This window comes from Miniopterus natalensis, chromosome 15, assembly GCF_054644295.1.
Source record: "Miniopterus natalensis isolate mMinNat1 chromosome 15, mMinNat1.hap1, whole genome shotgun sequence".
Lineage (NCBI taxonomy): Eukaryota > Metazoa > Chordata > Mammalia > Chiroptera > Miniopteridae > Miniopterus > Miniopterus natalensis.
In genome coordinates, this window is record NC_142095.1 from 845959 (window position 1) to 862223 (window position 16265).

General features: G+C 49.5%; 1 protein-coding gene across 1 annotated transcript in view; it reads left to right on the forward strand.

Annotated features, from left to right (window-relative positions):
- Positions 1 to 15332: 15332 nt before the first annotated feature.
- CNTN6 (contactin 6) overlaps positions 15333 to 16265 on the forward strand; it is a 97241-nt gene continuing 96308 nt past the window's right edge. The window contains exon 1 of the mRNA XM_087824546.1: positions 15333 to 15431. Within this exon, the coding sequence (XP_087680672.1) occupies positions 15377 to 15431 (55 nt within the window). The 5' untranslated portion in view covers positions 15333 to 15376. The remainder of the gene's footprint in view (positions 15432 to 16265) is intronic.

Sequence of the window (16265 nt, forward strand, 5' to 3'; positions counted from 1 at the left end):
CCAGTTCACCTCCCCCGATGTGTCTCACTCACGCGGAGCTGGTTAGGCCGGAACCGAGACCAGGGCACCAGGCCGCCGGCCGGTTTCGGCCTTTGTGGGGGAGAGAAGAGTGAAGCAGGTTCACGGCCACCCATAAACCTAGAGTCGAGAATGTAGACGACTTCTTTTCAATCTTGAAATTCGTCATAAATTTCTTAAGTGAATTTTTAATACACTGTGGGCTTGAGTGTTGTTTTTATATCAGGTTATAAATGCTGCTGGTCAGCAGTCTATCCAGCCAGCGCTATTTATTTTTATGAGCTCGTGGTTAGCCAGAACAATTTAGAGGTAAAGATGTAACTAAGGAGATTTATATGTTTTTAAGCACAACTTCACTGTTGCAACGAGTGTTACCACATGGTTTCTGTTTGTGGCGAGGTTCTTTGGTTTTGCTCCCATGTATCCTCCTGGTCACTAACGGGAACAGTAATAATAAAACCACAGTGAGTTTCTTGGGCGTTATAATATCAGTGGGTGAAGAAACTCAGCTGACAGGTACTTTTCACGAGACAGCCGGGGAAATGACCGTCAAATACCTTCCACGTGTAAATTATAATTACCGCATACGCGTTTCCCTAACAGGCCCATTGTGCGTTGAGGACTGAATGCAGCCCCGACTCCATTCTCTATGTGATTATGACGGGCCTGCACATTCATTCAAAGCACTTTCAAGAACATTCGTCGGAAGTTGCCATTCATGTCGATGTCAAAAACGCCACTTCTTGCTGTGCCTATTGTGCCAGGGCAAAATAAATAACCTTCCTGCTTAAAACGAAATTGCTTTTCAAATGTGTCATTAATCACATTGTAGACTCCAAAAGATCAAAGTGAAGTGGCCCGGAATTTTAAATCCTCCAGGGTGATAGACACCGGGCCAGGTGTGCCGTGGGTTTCTGAAGATGATGTATTGCCCCGTTCTATGGATTTTCAGGTTGGTTTTTTTTGTTAGGTGCTGATGTGTGTAATTAGCAGGATTTCAGAGGCGTGTGACCCTAGAGACAGACCGAGGTCTCTGCAGGGTACGGTCCAGCCGCCTGAGAACCACAGGAAGCGGGCGTGGAGATGACCGAGAGGCGGTTACCTGGAAGAAATGAGCTGGCACCTGGGCCCCAGGTCGTAGAATCGAATTCCGCGAAGGGACCCGAGTGTCGGAGTCCACGTGCGTGTGGGGGCTGAGACTCGGAGTCTCCCCTTGTGGTAGAAATATGATTATAATTCAGGTCCGGTGTGTCTCTGTGTTACCCAGAGAATTTACCTGGGGCCAGCAGCAGCCTGTCCTCAAAGTCTGTCCCCGAAAGTTTTAACTCATTCGAGATGGTAAAACTCTTGCATTGACTTTGAAGCATATCCAGCTCCTTTAAACAACACAACCATAAAAAAAAAAAAAAAACACCTAAAAATTATTGAAGATACCACATACAGCAGGTATACCATCGTGGGACATAGTTACTTTCTGTATTATTGTCAAAAAACACAAAATGCTCCTTGGTTTAGGATCCGGCAAACCCAGGAGAAGTGTGAACGGCCGATGTTCACCCCTTGTTCCTTGGACAGTTGGCTCTGCACAGGTTCTGGCCTCCGAACATGTCTCGCACCGTCTCTCTCTAAGCTGAAAATTCGAGAAAAATAAATTCCTTTTATGGATGAATCCTGCAGCAAGGTGACATCTTATAATGTCTGTTAAGGTTCCCATTTAATATTCGGCTCCGCGGCTCCTACCCTAAATTAGTGTTGCGGGAGACAGTGATGAGCGGGTCCCCTCGGCTGTGCGGGGACTGTGATGGAGAGGAAGCCGCAGCTGTGAGCAAGAGCGGCAGGAAGCGGGGGCCCTGGGCCTGCCACGCCCGGGCCCGTCCACGGGGAGGATCGGGGACTCAGCCCTGCTGGGCCCGGGGAGGACGAGAGAGTCAGCCCTGCTGGGCCCGGGGAGGACGGGAGACTCAGCCCTGCTGGGCCCGGGGAGGACGGGAGACTCAGCCCTGCTGGGCCCGGGGAGGATCGGCGACTCAGCCCTGCTGGGCCCGGGGAGGACGGGAGACTCAGCCCCGCTGGGCCTGCCTTTCTCAGAGGCCGGTTGGGGGCACCCTGAGGCTCGGGGTGCGGTCAGGAGCAGCGGGAACTGAGTCCCGGTCAGCAGGGGCCTGTCTGCCAGTCAGACTGGCTGCTGTAGCCTTCATTTCCCCACTTGTAGGAAAGGGGGGTCACCAGTTACACCGTCATCTTCCGAGCCCTCGGTCGGGCCCTGCGCCAGGCCCTGGGCGGAGGGATGCCGGTCAGAGCCCGTCCTCGGGCTGCGACACCCCTGGGCCCCCACAGGGACCGAGTTCGGGGTTTGTGAGATGAGGCGGGAAAGGAAGGAGGCGGTGGGATCGCTGTCCCGCCTTTGCCTCTAAGGAGCCCGGGACGCCCAGAATAATAAATACGCGGCCCGACTGCTCCAGATGGACGAGTAGCCAGACGCGTGCACAAATACTGACGTTACTCTAATTAGCTCCGTCCCACCGAAAGGGATGCGGTTTGTGGCCCCCTAACGAGTAAATGAGAGGCACATGTGTGTTTTTCCAGAATCATGGCTTTTTCAGTTTATGGTTTAATTATTGGTTGAGAAGATTAAGTAAATAACAAATTATCCTATGAAAAATTCGAGCCTGGGAGTAATTAATGAAATAAAAGGGATGGCTTCATATGGGGCGAATCCGTACATTCTAGAGAAAGGGCTTGGTTTCTGAAAAAATATAACAACATCCAAAAAAATCTCAGGATAAATTAAGAGCCAATTAAGATATTTGCAGGGTACAATATTCAAATTCAGTAGAGAAACCCCGGACTCCCGCACAGGACGACGGTTGGCTGCGTTTCGCCCGGTGCGGCCTGGGGGTGGGCCCGGGCGGCTGGAATGCAGCGGTCACCTGGTCACCTCGACCGTCCTGGATCAAACCCTGGTGCGGCCTGGAGACCTGCTTAGCTGCACAGTGTCCCAGGAACAGCCACGCCTGAGGGACCCCCCTGCTAACGCTCAGGAGCCAAAGCCCCACCTGCCCCGGGGGCAGGGCAGCCGTCTTCCTGAGACGCGTCCCCTCGACTGCCTCCCGGGCACAGCTAGAAGTCTGCCCGCCCGCCCGCCCCCTCCTGTGTGCCGACCTCCATGGCGGGAGCAGGACCGTCAACGGGCAGGAGGGGATTTCCCGCTGGGAAACCAGGGGGGCCTTCCGGGGGGGTGGCATACAACCCATGGACAAAGAACAGGCCCTTGTGTTGGGTGAGGTTTGGGGCACCCCCTCAGCCTCACAGGTTTTGCGGGACAGGAGGGGAGGAAAGTCGGGGGGGGCGAGTTAACGGAAGGCTCTTCGTTCGTGTTCCCCAGGGCGAGCCAGGCTCCCAGGGAGAACCTCATTCCCAGCTCACACTCTCTCCCAAAGCCGCCGGGGTAGGAGTTAAACCCACAGGACCTGATGACTCACTGAGTACGTGGGTGGCTGGGGGCGGGACGGGCGGCTTTGAATGGCTCCCAAGCACCCGATGTGCCTGATTAATGAGAGGAAAGAGGGGAGGAATCGTCCTTCCGTTCCAGGGAAAACTGCCTCTGAAAGAGGCAAACACTTGAAAAAGGTATTGAGGACGAGGTCCTTGAGATACTTAAATATTAACTTGATGAAGAAAAGTGGGACGATTTGGTCAAAATCGGGTGTCAGGGTGAAACTGACCCCAAACCAAGAGAGCGGGGCCTTCGGGTGAAGTCCCGTTGTCATCAGGGCAGGACACAGCTTCCAGGTGGGTGACTCGCCCAGCGCCACGGGCTACTGGCCCGAAGTCCTTACACCCCCAAGGATGGACGCTCAGGTCCTTTCCTCTGTTCACGCCCTCGCTCGCTCGCTCTCTCCGAGGTGGTGGGCAGTGGAAGGCGGGCGATGCGGGTCGCGTGGTCCCCCAGAGGATGGCACTTGTTTCTCTGCCGACCCGTCCAACCCGCGTGGCCGCCCTCAGCTCATGCCCGGGCCCTCGGCCCGCACAGCCCTATCTCTGCAACTCGTGACTTAATGGGAATGATTCGGCGTCTCCGGGAGACAGCCGAGGGGGACACTTAGCGTCCGTTAATGTTTTCTGCGGGCCTGGCGACCTCGTGTTAATACGATGGCTGCTCTCCAGTTTCTCCGCAGAAAATGCCATTTTGCTGGTTCCTTTCCCTGCCGTTTACAAATGTTGTCTGTGACCCGTAAATTCATGAAGCGAGGGCGGCGAGCGGCAAGCTCTTTAGAGGGCCGCAGGGAAAGGGTCCAATCGCTGACCCACCCCACGTGGTCCCGACCACGCGGGGGGACCACGCGGAGCAGTCAGCCTTCGGGACGGGGGCCGGGCCGCTGGACGGTGTCGCAGGCTCTCAGGGTCCCCCTGCGGAACGCTGGTGATACGAGTCTTAAAGCCGAACCGTGAGGAAGTGATGACTCCAGGCCTGTGTAAGTCAGTAGATGGAGGTTGTAATGCGGATGTTATTTCACTTATTTGTTGATGTTTTGATTGTAGCCCTTAGAACATTAATGTCTGCGCACATCGCAGAAAGAGGGAGAGTAACATCAGAAAACGGTGTGCCTGTGTGTACATGTGCCTGTGTGTGCATGTGTACATGTGTCTGTGTCTGCCTGTGTGTGCATGTGTGTACGTGTGCCTGTGTGTGCATGTGTGTACATGTGCCTGTGTGTGCATGTGTACATGTGTCTGTGTCTGCCTGTGTGTACATGTGCCTGTGTGTGCATGTGTGTACGTGTGCCTGTGTGTGCATGTGTGTGCCTGTGCCTGTGTGTGCATGTGTACATGTGTCTGTGTCTGCCTGTGTGTACATGTGCCTGTGTGTGCATGTGTGTACGTGTGCCTGTGTGTGCCTGTGTGTACATGTGCTTGCGTGTGCATGTGCCTGTGTGTGCCTGTGTGTACATGTGCCTGTGTGTGCATGTGTATATGTGCCTGTGTCTGCATGTGTGTGCATGTGTGTCTTTACATGTACATGTATGTATGTGTGGTAGGAAATTGTTAAAGCCAAGGATACACACCCTTGGCTAAGCTCAACTCTTAGAATACTTTCAACTTAACTTTATGATCACAGTATGTATTAATACATGTTCAGATATTTGTATCATTCCTTATAAGTTCTGTGAAATGGTCAGACTGACTTATCTTAGTACCAGGTTCTGAGAAACTTTGAAAAAAGCATCAGTTGAATGCAGTGCATGAAAAATATTAGGCTTGTAGCAAAAGGTCAAAAACCAACGGCAAGCCTTAAAAAGAACTGTGAATGTGAGTAAACACGTGCACGGCAAGCGTTGCAAAGCGTATTTCCTCCTATTATTAAAAAATTGTTATTAACAATGGTGGGCAATAATTTGGGAAGATACATGTTTTTAAATAATACGTAAGAGTGGAAATGAAGAGCTATATTTATGTTGAACTTAATTAACTTTTTCTAACAATTTCCCAAAGCAGTCGTGCCATTTGTATTCCTGCCAGCGGTGTGTGAGAGCTCCCGTCGCTGCTCGGAGGTCGCTGGAGTCTGGGGAGATTGCTTTGAACCCGTAGGTTGCACTGGGCAGTTGACATGGGCATCTTACCGATGTTAAGTCTTCCAATCCATAAACATGGGCTGTTTTCTCATTTATTTCGGTCTTTAATTTCTTTCAGCAATATGTTGCCTTTCTCGGTGCCCAATTTCACCTCTTTAGCAAATTTATTCATAGGTATTTTCCTGTGACTAAACGGAATGCTTCCTATGAAGACTGCTTTAATTGGAATAGTTTTCTTAATTTGCTTTTCAGATCATTTATTGCTGGTGTATTAGGAACACGACTTATTTTTGTGTATTGATCTTATACCCTGCAACTTCGATGAATTAATTTCTTAGCTCTAGTAGCTTAGTTTTGAGGGTTCTTTGGGGTTTCCTGTATCTAGGATCTGCAAACAGAGACTTTTTCCTTCTCAGTTTTGATGTCATTTATTTTGCTTTCTTGCCTAATTGCTCTGGTCAGGCCTTTGGTACATCGAACGGCGATGGTGAAAAGGGCACCAGTGTTGCATTTCTGCTCCTGGGGTGGAAGGTTTTAGTAACTTCTATTGAGTATGATCTTAGCTGTGGGCTTTTCCTAAGTGCTCTTTGTCATCTTGAGGAAGTTCCTTTCTAGTTCTATTTTTATGAGTGTTTTACCATGAAATAGCGCTAGGCTTTGTCAGAACGTCGTGGGTGTTGTCCCTTCCTCCCTAACGTGGTGAACTTCTCTGATTATCTCACGCTGAGCCATCCTTGCCTTTAGGTTCGACCTCTCCAGGTTTGACATTTTTCATCCCTCGGTTTGCAGCTACTTCCTCCGGGAAGGTTTTTTGCTTCTGCTCCTGCTTCTGAGAGAGGCACTTCTGCAGATTTCCCCCCAATACCAACACTGATCATGTCAGAGCATGTATCCGAATTTATTAAAATCACATGTTAACTCCTATGAGGCCTTAGAGGATCAGACCCCATCCATCCTATTTACCCATTTTATGTCCTCAGAACCTGGGTCTTGGCCGTTTATGCAGCACGTGTGTGTAAGATCAAACGGATACGGAAGAATAACAACTGTCACAAGGATAAACGCTTGACTCAACCTGAAGTCCTTCCTGTTCCTCCGTAACAGCCAGGAAATGTAGTCGCTAAGAAATGCAAGCTGATGTCTTGTGGGTGTACCTGTAATATTCTGTGGAACAGAAATAACAAATTTAAATATTTTTATTTCAGTTATGCAAACTTTTACTCACCTGCCCGATTTGTATCTATTAATATGTCTGATATTTTTAAAGAATCAAATGATTGGTCCAGTATCTGTGCAATGCCTGGAACCCAGGCCCTGAGTTTCAGGGCCCCAATTTTCAGATCGGTTCTTGAATAAATTATCAGAGCCCCAAGCAGGATCTGAGAGTGGGATCCGGCCAAAGAAAGTAGTTCACCTCAGCCTTTTAAACCGACAGGCGCGGAGCAGGGTTTCTTAGGCGTCTCCGGCGTTCCCGGGCGGCGTCCCGCTTCCCGGGAGGGGAACAGAACGCGCTCCGCGGCCGGTTGAATGCCAGAGGCGGCGTGGGAACAGGGCGGGTCCCCGGGTCAGGATGGGAAGGACCGCTCACCAGCCGCCGGCCTGTAACAGGATACAAGGACGCATTCTTCCTCGCTGCCCTTTACAAATATTCGCAAATAAGTCACAGTGTCAGCAGGTGCCTCCAGCCTCAGCGTTGCTTCGTGGACCAGAGTGTTTTAAGGGAGAGTTGGCTGCGGTGCGAATGTCTGTAAACCAAAGCCCACTCTTGCATCTAATCTAATCAGAGCCCTGACGCCGCGTCTTCTCGGTGCCTGGACGAGCCCCAGGCGCTGAGGCGACACCGTCCCGGGAGGAAAGAGGTGAGACAAAGTCGAGTCGTGTCAGCACGGGAGCCGCGTGCGTCCTGCGCCCGGGGGATTGTAGATTTCAGTTTGTTCGCTCTTACGTTTCATCGCATTTTTCAGATTCCAGCCTCTCCTCTTACCAGTCGCTGCACTGCCAAACCTCTGGAATCGTGGCAGTGCTCCGAGGCCTGCTGTCTGCCTCATCAACGTCTTGTTCCTCAGAATATTTCTAGATCCCTCCTATGCTTCTCTAAATATTTAAACAGATAATTGTTTGGGAAAGTTTCAGATTTCATTCGCTTCCTTTGCTTGTAGGCTTTCTCATTGCAGAGAAAGTTAAATCAGTGCTTGGCATTAAAAAAAAATAAGCCTATACGGGTGGACAAACGTGTGTTAATTATTGATGCTGGCTGAGATATGTTTGATGCCCTGACTCCTTCCCGCCCACGCCCAAGCTCAGGTGTGCTGACCGACGCCGGTCTGGCGGGGCCTCTGGGGGTCGGGTCATGGAGTTTAGAAGAGAGGAAGTTAGCGCTGGTTCCAGGGAGGAAAAGTCACGAGCCCCTCACCTGATCCCGTTTCCTTCTGCAGGTCAGCAGCCTCCCAGACACACCTGTTACCAGAGACACCTGCTCAGGGAACCTGCTTGTCTCTGAAGTTTTAGGTCAAACAAATGACAACATCAGGGCCTCTGATTTTCCCTGTAGCAACCCAAATGCATTCAAATTACAAACAGAAAGATATTGGGCTTTTATTGTTTCGAGCCTTCTGAGCGCCATAAGTTCCGTGAAGCTGATTTGCATAGGTAGCTTTTTCATTTCTGATCTCGTCGAACACTTATTTCAATATTGGAACAACTGGGGATACGCCTCCTTTTATTTGCTTGGATTTCCTTTTAGTATTTATGTAAATGGATACGAGTGGAAGGGAGTAAAACCTGTTCCAGGAGGGATATTAGAATACTAATGTCGATGGTGCTATTCCTGGGAACCACTTAGGGGGGAATGGATTTGTTTAGGAAGGAAAGTTACAGAACATTATCCATCTTGGGGACGAGCAGTGTGCTCCTGTGGAGCTAACGTTAGAGCCGAGCCCCTGAGCAGAAGCTCTGAAGGCTTCGCCGTGTGCCTCTGAAACCACGTGCACATTTCCCACCCTCCCGTTTGCCTGGGATGGTCCCGATCATAGAGTCCAAGCATCGCGTCCCAGGAAACATGCAATTCAAGAAGTTTGGTCTCCTTGGTCTAACCAAAAGCTCCGATTGTGTCACCTTGCCCTGGCCAGTGTGGCTCAGTTGGTTGGGGGTCCTCCCAGGCGCCAGGGGGTCGTGGGTCCGGTTCCCAGTCAGGGCACATGCCTGGGTTGTGGGCTCCGTCCCCAGTCGGGGGCCTGCAGGAGGCAGCCAATGGAGGCTTCTTTCTCATCGATGTTTCTTTCTCTCTCTCCCTCTTCTTTCCCCTTTCTAAAAAAAAAAAAAAAAATCAATAAAAACATATTTTTAAAAAAGAATTGTGTCATCTTCATGCATTAGGCAGCTCAGAAAGATTGACGCTGATATTTGGCCTCAGACTTTCCCAGGTTCGTGACCTACAGCCAGTCACCCGACTATTACACTTTCCAGTTTTGTAACCTGTGCATAATATGTTTCTTAGCTGTATTTATAACGTTTAGGTAAAACAGTGAGTGGGGAACGATTCTAATATTCACAATGCTGTACAAGTATACAATGTGTCTCTTAACCCCAGCGAGCTTGATACATGTAACACTTTCTACTCGACAATGCGGAGGCACCTGTGCTCTCCTTGAGGGCAAAGGGCAGGTGGACTGGTTTAAGCAGGAGTTTCTGTGAATGTATCGCTAGTGGTTCACTGGAAGTCCCAGGTCAGGCCTTTGAAATCTGCTTACATCAGGAAATGTTCATTTGTACAGAATACATTTTGTTTTCTTTCTTTATCTTTTTATCTTTTCTGATATGACATAATAAATCCTTTTGAATACAGACATGTCTCCTTCCATGCACAGTAGAGACGTGTTTCCCGAATGTGCAAATGAAAAACGGGCTTGAGGGGCCAACGTTAATTTTTAGTGCGACTTCTCCGGTAGAAGTCCTGTCCCCTCCATCTTCCCCTTACTTAATGAAAAAGCCAATCGCACAACAGGAAGACTGATTAGCAGCAATAACCTCGGTGTTCCAGTAATAAAAATCTTTGCCGAAGTCCGATCTTTATGGGAGGCACCGACTGTATTTCAAGGCGAATGTACAGGCCTCTGCCTAACAGACGGGAGGTTTAATAGTCGTGATGGAAGGGTCCCCGCCACTGATGCTGGGAAATCCTGACGACCTCCGAGTGTTTTCTGGCCTAGGAAACGTGCCTTCCTCCATGTGGGACAAACTTGAGTTGCCTGACTGTTTAATGCTCCAGGAAACCACCCTCAGTCAACCGCGGATGGAGAATTGGTAAATGGAGCCCCATCTTCAGTTGGAAAAACTGAGGGCTGCTTGGTTCCCAGACTCCCCGGAGAGGCTGAGCGCCACGCGGCCTCACCGATAACGGGCCTGACGACAAGGCTTCGCTGGCTTCCTTCTCGGTCTGAGTAACCGCCCTCCCTTCCCGCGTCTCCTGGGATCACCTCCCAACTAAACTTCTTGCATTCGAGTCCTTGACTCACAGTCTGCTTAGGGGGCAACTCAGGACCAGAGAATGTTTGCTGCGTAAACGAGCCCACCTGTGTGAACAGGTGCAGACTTGCATGCAGGGGAGCCTCCGCCTCTCTCTGTCAACATGCAAACTGTGTCGTCTTCCCCCAGGCTGGTTTCTAGCGGCGGCTGCACACGGAGCTCGGCTGAGATGGGGGAGTGAGGCCTTTCTCAGTGAAGGTGGAACCTGCCCTTCACTTTGTCTGCAGAGAGTCTCTGAATGTGAACGAGAGTTGAAATCCCAGGATGTAAAGAACAGCAAAGGGACCGAGGGCCCTTTCCCGGTCTCACCCGGAGGCGGACCCATCGAGCGGCGGGGCGGACGCTGGGCGCCTCGAGGGCTGCTTTCTGCTGAGTCCCGCTCTGAGGTCTCCTGTGTGATGAAGCGCCTGTCACTTCAGGAGGTGCTGTCTGGGTGTCCTACCTGCAAATGGCAGCAGGCGCACAGGGGAGGTGGGGCACTAGGACACATGTCCTCGAAATTCAGCATTTGAGCTCAGAAGGAGGGAGGGCACTAGTCACGTAGAGTCTGACGGTCCCGTCTCGTGCCCGGTCCTGCCCTGGGACGCAGAGCACAGAGGGAGGCCTTGTGAGGCTGCCAGGGTGGGGTGCAAGCTTCCAAGGGGACAATCTGACCTCAGTCTGACGGAGGCTGCGCAGGGCTGTTCCCCGAGCTCACGGGAGCGAGCGCTCAGTGAGGAAGGCCGGCCCCCGGGCTCGGGGAAGCAAGTCCAGCCTTTGTTTTGACTGGAATCGGGAGCGAACATGGTGCTCGCCGCTCACTACGCTGAAGGGAAGCTGGCAGGCGACAATGATTGGGGGCCAACTTCTCCCCCCGTGCGGAGGACCGGGGGGCACTCTGCACCCCAGAGCCCCCCGGGGACTGAAGTGTTGGAGGCGGCCATTCATCACTCTCTGGGGTGATGGGGAATTTCAGTAAATGCTGTAGCAACGCAGCTAAATCTTCCCAGAACCGGTAACAACGCCCTTCACCTCCCCTCCCCTCCATCGCACGCAATTGCTCTTCAGGCGCATGGACGCCCGGGAGGTGGTCACAGGGCGCTCGCGCAGCGCCCGGGGGTGGAGAGTTCGTGGGAAGGATGCAGCCGTGTATCGTGGGCATTCACGAGAAAACCCACATTAGACGTTTGAGAGGCAGGTCCCCAGGAGGCAGCGGAGGAATCGGAGCAATACTGGGCCTCAGATAGAGCTCCGCCCTGGCCGGCGGGCAGCCGATGTCAGGCCGAGCGAGGGGAAGCGGTTTGGGAGGAACAGATGCGCGGGCCCTGCTCCGAGCGTTCGGTTTATCTATCGGGGAACGTGCCCCGCGGAGCAGACCGGGGGGCGGGAGCAGCTCCTCCCTGTCCCGGCCACGATCTCGGGTTCACGTAGCCACGGCCACGCCGAAGTTTCGGCGACTCTGTCAAAAGACAGGCGAATGCATCGCCCAGTTACTGTTTCTTTCTCTAACTGGAATTAATGTCCAGCCCCTGTGCCCGATCCTCTCCCGGTCTGAGTAATTTACGCAGATCAATCGTGGGAGCCTACGCACAACCCCGAGCACGCTCGTTAAAGGCCAGGCGACTAGATTTGGGTGAGCTTTGACCAGATCGATTGCTTTGCTCTAATTTGACCAACGTAGCAAAGCAGGAAAAAAGACAGGTTCCCCGGCCTGACTCTTTATTAAGCGTATAAAGAAATAAAGGTGTTTTCTTCCCTCTCCTGCTCTAATGCTCCCCAGATAAGTCTGCGTATCTTTCCCCCAAACAAAACAAGTAACCGTTTCAGATGCACGCGTGTTTTAATAGGATCTTCCTGTGGCTCTCCTTGCCTTGTTTCTCGTGTGTGTGTTTTTCAATTTGAAACACATGGAAAAGTCAAAACAGTGGGAAGACGACGAATCTGCTCCTTGCTGTTTCACACACACTCCGGGCATCTGGGCATCTACTGGATCCTCTTAACCCCGGTGTCCGGAGTCTGCAGCCCGACACCCCGCGGCCCCTCGCCTTCTGTCATTCCCGGGGGGAGGGTCACGTATTCCGCAGGCTCCGGCTGCAGACTCGCCGTGGGACCTTCTGTGATTGCACTGAGCGCGCTGCTCCTGTCTCCCCGCCGACCCGTCCTCCTGGGGACGGCCTGTCTGCAGAGCTGGCCGAGCAGTTCTCCGAGGCGCCCGCATCACATTCCGAAGACAAGGAGACCGATGGCTCCATTCGTCTCGCGACTCCGCCTGACTCAGTGGCAGCTGGCCTTTTCTAGCCTGACCCAGGCTTTTTCGGGTCATACATATTTCATTTTTTAATTTATTATTGATTTGTGTTGATAGTAGATAACTCCGTGAATGCTGAGGCTGGAAATCTGTTGTAAATATTACTGCGCCTCGCCTCCTCTGTCTGGCTCTGGGTGTTTATCACATGGATGTAAAACAGTGAGGCTACCTGGAGAAAATGGATTTGGGATTTTTAATTTATCTGATGTAGTTAATTAACTGGCCATTTGAAAATAAAAGGACCATTAGTGCCGAGCACATCGGTCCTGATGATGAACGCGCCGTTGGGAAACAGGCCTGGACCGGGCTGCGAAGCCCACGTTGGACAAAGCGGCTCTGGGTAGGGGAGGAGTGGCGGCCGTCAAGGGGCCGCGCAAGCAAGATGCTCGAGAGAGAAGCTGCCGCTATTCTAGGCGCTGTTCCTCCGAAATCACCCTGTATGGCCAAGGCCATTCGTAGTCGTTTCTTGTTCCGACACCCAAAGCGAGACAATCGTTTCAGACAACAAAGGGGGCAAGAAACAGGCGTCGTTTGCAACTGGCCTGAGGGTTTCTGTGAACGGTGGGAATCCATGAGCATCGCTCCGGGTCACACCACCCGGACTGGTGTCCCACAGATGCGCCTGCAGACGTCAAAGAGCCTCAGGTGGCGAGGGTGGACAGCACAGCTCCCCCCGCCCTGGTCACTAGGTGACGAGCCCGTCCCCGGGGCATTCTCCGTGGGGGTGTGGCTGGCGACCCGCTGGGCCTCTTTGGGAGCCCCTTCCAAAGGCTTGAGCCAGAGCCGCTCCTGCCCACCCACCTGCCTTTTTATTCAAGCAAATGGCCCAGGAGAGCCGGAAAGCTTCCTTATAAAAGAAAATGAACACAGACGCCCTCTGCCTCCTGGCCCCTCCCACTGCGCCCGTGTCCGTGTCGCTGGGCAGAGCGCAGGGAGTGTGACGGCCCCTCCCAGAGCCCCCGCGGTCAGAGGTCCGGCCAGGACGGGCCCCCCGGCCACGAGCGGCTCATCCTTCCAGCCTCAGCTCAACAGGCTCTTGAACCCCACACCACACATCACATAGGTTCATAGACGTCACTTTTTTCTTCAGTGCGTTACCGTGTGTGCGTGTGCGTGTGCGTGTCTCTGTGTTGGGTTTGGCTGTTTTGTTAAATGTCTGTGTCCCTCATAAAAGAGCAAGACCTCAGGGGTAGGACTGAAGGGTTCTGGGGTCGCCTCTAACACCTACATAGCTATTGTCTTGCAGAGAATGGATATAAATACATATATACACATATACATCGATATTTGTTGAAAAAATTATAAACGAATGGCTATATAGAATGTGACTTCATTTACGTGTAATGAGTTGAAATGTTCAATGTCCAACGAAATGGAAAAGTGATGGAGGATGTGAGAGAACTTGGGAAGGGACAGTATTAACTCACGTAACACGTGGACCCGGATATTGTTCATTTTGCCTTCGATTTCTATTCCCTGTTTAAATTTGAAAGCATTAAACTTACACATCATAAAACTTAAACCTGAGTAGGGTCATTGTTTGTTTGTTTGTTGTTTAAGTTGGAGTAGCTAGTACCAGAAAAAAAGAAAGGTTTTTAGAATTTAAATATATCAGGAAATGATCAAAATGTCATTACTTATTAGTTTTGTGATTAAAATCCACATACTTCCAAAACGTATTTGAAATTGCAAGAAAATACTAAAGAGATTAACCAAAGAACCTAGATGCTTATAGTGCAGTGACGGCGAAGGCCCAGAGGGGTGGGGGTGGAGGGAGTCCATGGGGAAAGGGGGGCATCTGTAATATTCTCAACAATAAAGATAAATTAATATATATATTTCCACTCAATCAAAAGTTCCCAAAGGGCCCTATCGTTTGCTATGTAACAGGCCTATCAAGTGTGACCTACATGAGTTTATTCTGTACTTTTTTTGAGATTATGAGCCTCTTATTAGATTTCTCGTTGGGAGTAAAGGCCAAGCAAACACTTTATCTCGAATTCATTTATCATTGGAAAGTATAGATGTCAAAATGAATTAGAGGAAATTATGATGTAATCCCGTAAGAGAAGCGTGCCCGCCCTCGAAAGATAACACATCCAGAAACTGACGTCCTGCAGACATTTCGTGGCACGATATTAACTTCACTTCTATAACATTAGGAAAAATAACGTTTCCTAATGAGCATATTATAGAGCCATGATATACCGTATAACATTCTAATATAATAAATTATATAATGTATTAGGAAAGGTATTGTCTTCTCTTTTTTTTTAAATTAAAGGGGTGTTTTTATTTTAATGTTTTTTGTTTATTAAATTTACTGGGGTAACATTGTTAATAGGTTTAATGTTTCCTAATGAACATATTCTCAACAACTTTGATAAAAACACTATTGATGTTGTTTTCAATTATGTTGATAAAAATATTGAAAAACCTATGAAACATATAAAATCACTATATATGTGTGTGTGTATCCATCCATATATATACATGCAATATTTTATATCATTCCTTTATTCCTAATGGTGTAAAATCAAAAATAAAAGCCAACAACAGAATTTCAGGAGTTGGTTTCAATTTTCTTTAACATTTCCAAAACACCGGACTTAAAACTATACTAATGAAAGTTTTAATGCACATGGAATACGTTCAACAAACTTCATTCCAATCCATGAACTGCAGCAGCAAAGGTCATGGCAAACGAACCGTGTAACCAGGGGGTGAACCAGAATTATGAAACTTTGCAAAATATACATTATTTATAAAAATAGAACTTTCATTGTTGTTTTTTTTGAGTAGTGATATCTTAAAATTAAAATGCAACAATCTGTATACATTTGAAAATACGCACGTTTGTATATTTGCCTTTTCACGACAATTTTGTTCCTTCCAGGCTTTGGGGACGCTGCCGGGGAGACAGGCTTTATTTCCCGCTGACTGTATGGAGAAATTCTGACTTTGGAAAGTGGAAATGAGGTTGCTATGGAAACTGGTAATTCTGCTACCTCTCATACAAGCTTGTGCAGGTAACGTGTTCTGTTTTTATAAATTTTGATCGATAAACTATTGGAGTTCTAGTTTTCTCTCAGGTGACACAACTTTCAAATGTGTAATAAATACTAAGTCGTCTGAATGACTGAAGTCGTCTTCATTTTGAAGGTGATCTCTGTGGCTAATCCAGAGAGTTTAATCCTTTAAAAAAGTATCAAGGGCTATTTTCAGGCAAAACTAAGATTATTTTAATTATAAATTGTCAAATATTAAATTTTTACAGAGAGGAATGTGATTAAGTGGTTCTGTCATCAATAAATAATAAGAATAGTTCCTTTTTATTTCCTTTATAGTGAATTCTTTAAGAAGGTAAAATGGAAATATACATTTTCCATCACATTTAGAACTTGATGTGTAAAAAAGTTATATTATTATAGAAGAAAAAGTGGCCTAGAACGTTCCACCAGAACTAAATTAACTTTCGATTTTTTCTTTCCATTTCAACGATACATTGGTTTATTGAGGCTGAATATATTGTCTGTATCAGTTAGCTTTTGCTTTGTAACAAGCCGTCCCCAAATCTGCATGGGTTGAAATAACAAATAACTGCGTATTTAGTTTACAAGCCTGTGAATTGATCATTCAGAATGGGCTTAACTGGGCTCTTCTCTCGGTTTTGCCTGGGCGCGTCACTTCTGCGGGCAGCGACGGGGCCACCGAGGGCCTGGCTAGTCTAGGACACTCTCAGCTGAGGCCACTGGGCCGGTGTTGCCCTGGTCCCAGTGTCTCCCGTCCCCTGTGGTCTGGGCTCTTTCCCACGGGGCCCGCTCGGGTTCCAGCAGAACTCAGACGTGGGCAGGCTTGTCGCT